The sequence below is a fragment of the Procambarus clarkii genome, chromosome 74, assembly GCF_040958095.1.
Source record: "Procambarus clarkii isolate CNS0578487 chromosome 74, FALCON_Pclarkii_2.0, whole genome shotgun sequence".
Classification (NCBI taxonomy): Eukaryota; Metazoa; Arthropoda; class Malacostraca; order Decapoda; family Cambaridae; genus Procambarus; species Procambarus clarkii.
The window spans coordinates 20,013,350-20,022,565 of NC_091223.1; the positions used below are offsets into that span (position 1 = coordinate 20,013,350).

Consider the following 9,216-nt stretch of genomic DNA (forward strand, 5'->3'; position numbering starts at 1 on the left):
ACCTCCTCTGCTGCCACCTCTATATCTGATAGTCTTTCATCTAGGGCAATCTCTTCTAACAACGGGAGCTGCTCAGGCTCGGTTGTGAACACTCCATGGAAGCTGGCATTCAGTGCCTCACAGATTTCCTTGTCACTTTCAATATATGTCCCCTCGGTTTTCCTTAGTCTTGTCACTTGGTCGTTCACTGACATTTTTCTTCTTATATGGCTGTATAGTAATTTAGGTTGCTTTTTCACTTTGATCGCAATATCGTTCTCATAATTCCTTTCCGATGTTCGTCTTATGTTAATGTAATCGTTCCTATCTCTGTTGTATCTGATCCTGTTGTCCTCTGTCCTTTACCTTCTGTACTTCCTCCACTCCCGCCTGCTGGCCATTTTTGCTTCCTGACACTGTCTATTAAACCATGGGTTATTATATTCCCTCTTATTTTTTCCCTTTACTGTTGGTATAAATCTCTCTTCGGCCTCCTGGCATTTCCATATGACCAGGTCCATCATATCTTGGACTGTTTTTCCTCTAATTTCTTCCTCCCACTGCACTTTTTCCAGATAGTCCCTTATTCTCCTGTAGTCCCCTTTCCAGTAGTCAACTCTTCTTTCCTAGACCTCTTGTCCCATGGTCACAAGTTTGAATTCCATCATGTAGTCAAAGACTAGGACACAATTGTCGCTGGCTCCTAGAGGTATTTCATGCTCCAAATTCTCGATGTCTTCTACGTTCTGGGTGAAAATCAGGTCTAATAGGCTGGGCGTATCCCCTCCTCTTTCCCTAGTGTCTTCCTTCACATGCTGTGTTAGGAAATTCCTCTCAATAACGTCTACCAGCTTCGCTCCCCAGGTCTCCTCCCCGCCATGGGGATTCCTCGTTTCCCAATCTATCTCTCCATGATTTAGGTCCCCCATGACCAGCAGCTTCGCTCTCATTCTATGAGCTATAGTTGCTGCCCTCTGCAGTTCATCTATGCATGCCTTGTTGCTGTCCTCGTACTCCTGCCTGGGCCTTCTACTGTTTGGTGAGGGATTGTAGAGTATCAAGATTACAATCTTCTTCTTCCCATCCACTGTCAGAGTTCCATGTATGAAGTTCGTGCTTTCATTGGTACCCGGATTTTCCAGCTCATCAAACTTCCATTTCCGCTTTATTAGGAGTGACACTCCTCCTCCCTGTCTCTGTGTTCTTTCTTTTCTTATCACCTTTTACCCCTCTGGAAAGATTGCATCCGAGATCATGCCATTTATTTTAGTTTCCACTATTGCCACTATGTCTGAGTCTGCCTCACTAACTCTTTCTTTTATCTCTTCTGCTTTATTTTTTTTTTTTTTTTTTTTTTTTTTTTTGAGATATATACAAGAGTTGTTACATTCTTGTACAGCCACTAGTACGCGTAGCGTTTCGGGCAAGTCCTTAATCCTATGGTCCCTGGAATACGATCCCCTGCCGCGAAGAATCGTTTTTTCATCCAAGTACACATTTTACTGTTGCGTTAAACAGAGGCTACAGTTAAGGAATTGCGCCCAGTAAATCCTCCCCGGCCAGGATACGAACCCATGACATAGCGCTCGCGGAACGCCAGGCGAGTGTCTTACCACTACACCACGGAGACTGTTATTGGATACCCAATCAGCATTGGTGTACCAAACCCTGAGACTCTTCTTAGAAACTCTGGTGTCAGAGTTTCCCCTTTCGCCGGGGGTCTGGGGGGGTACTGGGGGGTGTCTAGGGGCGAGTGGGGGGCAGTGGGGGTGTCTGGGGGGGTGCTAGGGGGTGCCTGGGAGTGCCTGATAGACGAATGGGGTCTGGGCATCTAGGGGGGTAGTCTTATAGACTGTGGGTTGGTTGGTGTTGTCGCCGTTGATCCTTCACTATGGACAACCCAACCCACAACTCGGCAGAGTGCTTATACTAGGAGATCACCCTTGGCGCTTCTGGCTCTTGGAGAGGGGCTCAACGTCACACGCTTAGGGGATGCGGCTCCAACACTTAGCCTCGTTGTCACGTGCACACACCCACTTGAGCCGCTGTGACTCCCCACTCTCTCCTTATGAGATATGATCTCCTCAATCCCCTATGACTTACTAGTATTACCTCTTACCCTGTCCACAGCAGTGGTTCTTGGTTCTTTCTCTCTCCTTCTTTACTACCTCCTGGGAAGCCTCACTAGGACAAGGGCAAACACCAGCAAATTGTGACACATTTACTGGACAAAGCACATACACGATACATACACACATATAATAATAATGAATCCTATACTCTATAATATCACAATCAGGTTGCACTCCAACACCATCAGAACTCTATCATCAGCTTATCAAGTGGTATCCTATCTCCTGGTTCACCACCTGATACTATTAACCTCCTCAAGTTGGCCAAGCCTACATACACTGTTGCACTATCAGCAAGATAATGTATATATAGAAAATCAGCATTTGAATGCAATAACATATACCAGTATAAATGTTCATTGATACTTCAGTATAAAAAAACTCCTTGACATAAGAATGCCAACAGTCACTCACCTCTCACTGCGTCTTGCACGCTACTGACAACCAAACACTATCAACTCCCTATAAGTAATCCACCAGAACTTCCCCTTCCACCTCTGGAAGTTCACAACCCTAATATCCTTAGGTTCTTCCGGGCTTCACTACCAGGATCCTCTGCAGCTCCTCCAGGCTGCTATCATGAAGTTTCCTTGTGCAACTACGGTGCTTCACCCTTCTGTTAGGTTCTTCCACAGCTCTCTTGGCTGCTACACCACCTCTACAGAAGCACGTGACACTCCTCTTCACTGCTGCTTCTCCTCACAGCTCGAGGTCCTCTGCTCCACTACCTTGGAGTCTCATCAGCTACTTCCTCTGCTGGCTTCGAAGTTCTCAGCAACTTCTTCCCCAAAGAACAAACCTGCAACCCATCGACACTCCAATAAAATGTTCCCCTTTAACACATAAACAAAAATAACCACACAATATGCTTGCCTCAAACCTCTATCTGTTCTCTACATACAGTGAGAGTGGACTCCCCCGTTTTGGGCGGGTCCATACTCCACCTCGCCTGGCGGCGGTCCTCACTCGCTGGGAGGGTCTTCCTCCATCCGGAGCCAGGCTCCCTCAGTCGTCCGCCAGCGCTCAGAGGGGGCGGACGTCGCTCCGTGTTCCTCCCTCTTCACTCTCCTATTTCAGGCCTTCTGCCTTATTAAAACATGTCTAACCTATAAATAAACATCGCTACTGTCGCTGGGCACACGACCAAATATAAGCAATCACTATGAACTGGCGTATATCGTGCTTACCACAGATTAACTGATCGAGGGCGCTTTTCCTCTGACGGCGTCTGGTCAGGGCGCTCCACACAGCCCACAATAATGCTTCTGGGCGATTTAATATCCGCTCGTCGACCAGGACTTGAGACCACAACGTTCCCAGCTCGATTCCACAGCTGGTACGTCCGCACACTTCTCTTCTCTTCGAGATATATCACTAGGGGTTCCCTTCTGGCGGGAGCTCAAACGGAGCGCGGCTTCCCCCTGCGATGTCTGGCACTCAAGTGAGGTCAAGGTCCTCCGGAAGCGAGCCTCACGCCTCCAGCAAAATGTCCACATCTCCTAGCCAGTCATTTATCTATTTCCTTACTTACTGCCCATAATCTTAAATTGTTTTACATATCCAACCAGCCATTTTTCATATGAGTTATCACCTCAATATTTGCTAGACCTTCTAGTTAGGTCAGGCTTGCTGAATAACTCTCAAGGAGGGAGACTCGTTTCTCCTGTAGGCTGAGATCATAACACTCCCCTCCCCTTATTTTTGAGAGTTATTCCAGTGGCAAAGCTCGGGATAATACATCCGCCACCACACTGTCTCGTTCTTCACCCCATATACTCTCTTAGGAGTCTACAATTAGTTCGTTGCTCCTTGCAACATCCGGCTCACAACTCTCCGGAAACATGGTCTTCTCACAAACGATTTGACTTCTCTGGCACCTCTTGGCTAGGCTGTCCTCCTTGGACGCCTGCAATCCATTGGTCCACTCTACTTATTGTTTCCACCCTCCATTTCCTCGTCTTCTTCTCTTCACGTCCAGAGTCAGACATCTACTGTCTGTACCTCCTCTGTCGTCTTCACACTTCCATCTACTGCCATTATACTTTCGTCTCCTGCCATCATACTTCACTCCCTCGTCTTCACCGACGATTCTCCTTTTCGTCTCCTCATTTATCCAAGACATCGTCCTGTTTGACTCCCACCGAGTCCTCGGCTTTCTTCTATTCCTCCATGCTTGCATCATCATCCTCTTCCCACACTTCTCACCTCTATACCACTCCATTTCTTCTCCTTCAACTCTTCTTCGTTCCCTAAAAGTTTCTTCGGGCCCTGTATTACATCCAACAGCACTCGACCATACATGTCGCTTTGCCTCTCCCAGAGTGCTCGTAAGCATCTCTCCACACATACTGTCTCTTCTCCTTTCATTTTCTCGGCTATTACTCTTCTTCACTATCTTTTCTTCACGTTTCCTGTGGAACATGTCAACTCTTGACATCTCAAACAACTTAACTGCACTATCCCTATGCCTCTGTGCTCGTGGACAACGTGACGCTCTACTCCCGTCCTCAGCATGTCCACATCTTTCCTCATTCCTACTCAGCACAGTTGCATTCACCTTCCGGCTCTTAATTTCAGCAGTCTGGGCTCTACTCAGGTCCGCTCTCTTCACATGATTCTTCTTCGGCTGGGTCATCCTCACTTTCGACCTCACTGAGACTCCATTTGCCTGGGCTGGACCTTCATCAAACAGCCATGCTATATCTACATCGATATCTTCCACTGGTTGAATCGACACTGTATCATCTTCTCCAGCGTCTTCCTTGTCGGCCACCTCTGCCTTCCTCACTACCGAGACAGGGTACTCAATGGCTTGGCGGTCTCCTGACGCATCTCCTCGGATGTCAGTCAGGTTCACACTCTCAGGTGTCCCACCCGTGCCGTGGCCTTCTGGGCACTCCTCTGGCACAGTCTCCGCCATGACTCTTGTCAACACCTTTGTCCCGCACAAGTCATTCCCCAGGATCACTTGGACTCCTGGAACAGGTATGTCGGGGCATACTCCCAACATCACCTCTGTCGACACATATTCCGACCTTAGCTGGACAGTACAAACGGGCATGTCACTCTCCGACAATAACCCATATACTTTCATCTTCCCACTGCCAGCTAACCGTCGATCATTCCCAATCAGGCTTCTCGCAATCAAGCTCTGATTAGCTCCGGTATCTCTTAAGATACCAACTTCTACCTCAGGTTGGCCTCCTATACTGATCCAACCTTTGCTCATGAACGGCTTATACCTCTCGTTCACTAAGTTCGCTCTCTGTGGTTTGTCTTGGAACACATTAGTATATTTACCTCGGGGGTCACACATGGCCAGGGTCACAACTCTCTTGCCCTGCCGACAATATCGCATCACGTGACCCAATCCGTTACAATTGTAACATCTCATCTGGGAGAAATCTCTCCTATACGTACCAAAGCGGCTCTGACTTTGTCCACTCACATGAGAGTTCCTCGGGCCAGGCACACTATTTGTACTCTGTGGGGCTTTACTGGACTCTTGATTCCCTGGATCACGAATGGTTTCTCGTTTGGCTCCTCCATCTTCACTTTCAGATGAAGTGCGCGACCTACTCTTCTGAGTTTTTGGGTACTTACTTTTATCTGCCCATTTATCAAAATTTTTCTCACCCCAGACTCTTCTGGGTCTCTCATAATTTCTTCCTCCCCAGACTCCATCGGATCTGCCATTGCTGCGTCTCGCCTCGCTTCTCACTCTGTTCTCCCTCAAGCTATTGTACGCTTCAGTAATCATATCCGCCCTATCTGCGGCATCTTTCACCTCCATTATCCCTGCTTCTTGGATCTTGAACTTTGTTTCGGGATGCATCATCTCCAAGAACTTTTCCATGACCATCAGTTGCTTCAGGTCAGCGTAAGATCCAACTCCAGCAGCCTCAATCCACTTCTGGAATCGTCTTTCCAGATCTCTTGCTGTCTCAGCAAACGTACACGCTCCAACTTTGATCATCTCTCTGAAGCGCTTCCTATAAGCTTCTGGGGTTAACTGAAACGAGCGCAATATGCTGCTCTTTACTGTGGCGTAATCCTGGCACTCTTCCAGTGACAATTGGGTGTATGCCTCCCTGGCTGCACCGGTCAATCTTAACTGGACCAGCTGGGCCCATTCCTCCTGTGGCCACTCCTTGATGCTGGCTACTTTTTCAAAGTGCTCGAAAAAGCTCTCTGCCTCTTCGGGAACAAACAAGGGAATGTCCTTCTCCCTAACCCTAACATCTGGTGGGTGTGATACCTGGGTGGTGCTCTCTGGCAACCCATGTTCAATCCTTTGCTCAGCCAAGGTTCTATTCGCTTCTATCTGCATTTGTTTTGTTCTCTCTTTTTCTTTTTCGACCTGGGCTTTTTCTTTTTCTTGTTCCAACTCCAGTTCCCTTACTCTGGTTTTCTCTTTTTCTTTCTCCACCTCTAGTCTTGCTTTCTCTTTTTCTTTCTCCTGTTCCAACTCCAGTTCTCTTACTCTGGTTTTCTCTTTTTCTACTTCCAGCCTGGTTTTCTCTTTTTCCTTCTCGGCTTCATTTTTCATCTGGAGTTCTAATTTCATCTTTTCCAGCTGGAACTGTCTCTCCTTGTCCTCACGCTGCATCTGGAGCTCTAACTGGAATCTCTCCAAGCTCCTATTTCGGCTATTCCTACTACTGCGGCTACTCTTGCTGCTCCTACTCGATCCCTGGGATCTCACTTCATCCTGCCCATCATCCTCCTTTCCACTTTCAGCTCCTTTCTGGGCTCCTTGTTCTGCCGCTTCACTTCTGGCTCTCAACTGCCTCAGGATCTCATCCTTCATCCCAGCTACTTTAGATGCTTTCAACCTGATGCCACATTTTTCTGCTATTTGTTTCAATTGATCCCTCGTGCAACCTTCTAAATCCTCAGGCTTGCCTGACTCCACAAACGCTTGCACCTTATCCATCTTTGTCCTGTGAGTCTTCCCAAGAGAGAGAATATACACCTGCGTTCACACAGTTTATCTATTTCAGCAAGGGTGTACAAATCCACTCTTGGACAGGGTGTGGGTGTGTCAGTTCACTCTCCCGGACAGGCCCCCAATTTCTTATAGACTGTGGGTTGGTTGGTGTTGTCGCCGTTGATCCTTCACTATGGACAACCCAACCCACAACTCGGCAGAGTGCTTATACTAGGAGATCACCCTTGGCGCTTCTGGCTCTTGGAGAGGGGCTCAACGTCACACGCTTAGGGGATGCGGCTCCAACACTTAGCCTCGTTGTCACGTGCACACACCCACTTGAGCCGCTGTGACTCCCCACTCTCTCCTTATGAGATATGATCTCCTCAATCCCCTATGACTTACTAGTATTACCTCTTACCCTGTCCACAGCAGTGGTTCTTGGTTCTTTCTCTCTCCTTCTTTACTACCTCCTGGGAAGCCTCACTAGGACAAGGGCAAACACCAGCAAATTGTGACACATTTACTGGACAAAGCACATACACGATACATACACACATATAATAATAATGAATCCTATACTCTATAATATCACAATCAGGTTGCACTCCAACACCATCAGAACTCTATCATCAGCTTATCAAGTGGTATCCTATCTCCTGGTTCACCACCTGATACTATTAACCTCCTCAAGTTGGCCAAGCCTACATACACTGTTGCACTATCAGCAAGATAATGTATATATAGAAAATCAGCATTTGAATGCAATAACATATACCAGTATAAATGTTCATTGATACTTCAGTATAAAAAAACTCCTTGACATAAGAATGCCAACAGTCACTCACCTCTCACTGCGTCTTGCACGCTACTGACAACCAAACACTATCAACTCCCTATAAGTAATCCACCAGAACTTCCCCTTCCACCTCTGGAAGTTCACAACCCTAATATCCTTAGGTTCTTCCGGGCTTCACTACCAGGATCCTCTGCAGCTCCTCCAGGCTGCTATCATGAAGTTTCCTTGTGCAACTACGGTGCTTCACCCTTCTGTTAGGTTCTTCCACAGCTCTCTTGGCTGCTACACCACCTCTACAGAAGCACGTGACACTCCTCTTCACTGCTGCTTCTCCTCACAGCTCGAGGTCCTCTGCTCCACTACCTTGGAGTCTCATCAGCTACTTCCTCTGCTGGCTTCGAAGTTCTCAGCAACTTCTTCCCCAAAGAACAAACCTGCAACCCATCGACACTCCAATAAAATGTTCCCCTTTAACACATAAACAAAAATAACCACACAATATGCTTGCCTCAAACCTCTATCTGTTCTCTACATACAGTGAGAGTGGACTCCCCCGTTTTGGGCGGGTCCATACTCCACCTCGCCTGGCGGCGGTCCTCACTCGCTGGGAGGGTCTTCCTCCATCCGGAGCCAGGCTCCCTCAGTCGTCCGCCAGCGCTCAGAGGGGGCGGACGTCGCTCCGTGTTCCTCCCTCTTCACTCTCCTATTTCAGGCCTTCTGCCTTATTAAAACATGTCTAACCTATAAATAAACATCGCTACTGTCGCTGGGCACACGACCAAATATAAGCAATCACTATGAACTGGCGTATATCGTGCTTACCACAGATTAACTGATCGAGGGCGCTTTTCCTCTGACGGCGTCTGGTCAGGGCGCTCCACACAGCCCACAATAATGCTTCTGGGCGATTTAATATCCGCTCGTCGACCAGGACTTGAGACCACAACGTTCCCAGCTCGATTCCACAGCTGGTACGTCCGCACACTTCTCTTCTCTTCGAGATATATCACTAGGGGTTCCCTTCTGGCGGGAGCTCAAACGGAGCGCGGCTTCCCCCTGCGATGTCTGGCACTCAAGTGAGGTCAAGGTCCTCCGGAAGCGAGCCTCACGCCTCCAGCAAAATGTCCACATCTCCTAGCCAGTCATTTATCTATTTCCTTACTTACTGCCCATAATCTTAAATTGTTTTACATATCCAACCAGCCATTTTTCATATGAGTTATCACCTCAATATTTGCTAGACCTTCTAGTTAGGTCAGGCTTGCTGAATAACTCTCAAGGAGGGAGACTCGTTTCTCCTGTAGGCTGAGATCATAACAGTAGGAAGGGCATAATGGGTCTGAAAGTTAGGGAGAGTCTGAATGGCATAGGGGGGT

The 9,216-nt window shown here is 47.8% G+C and overlaps 1 protein-coding gene across 1 annotated transcript; it reads right to left on the bottom strand.

Moving 5' to 3' along the window:
- Window positions 1-2,236: 2,236 nt before the first annotated feature.
- Window positions 2,237-7,208, bottom strand: LOC138356748 (uncharacterized). Its single transcript, XM_069313062.1, has 2 exons — window positions 3,299-7,208; window positions 2,237-2,910 (listed from the first exon to the last, which is right to left on the bottom strand). The coding sequence occupies exon 1, from the start codon at window positions 7,045-7,047 to the stop codon at window positions 4,042-4,044; it is 3,006 nt and encodes a 1,001-aa protein (XP_069169163.1). The 5' UTR covers window positions 7,048-7,208; the 3' UTR covers window positions 2,237-2,910; window positions 3,299-4,041.
- Window positions 7,209-9,216: the final 2,008 nt, after the last annotated feature.

What these genes read in the sequence shown, in the direction of transcription:
- LOC138356748 (XM_069313062.1), bottom strand. Translation starts at nt 7,047, where the DNA reads ATGGATAAGGTGCAAGCGTTTGTGGAGTCAGGCAAGCCTGAGGATTTA.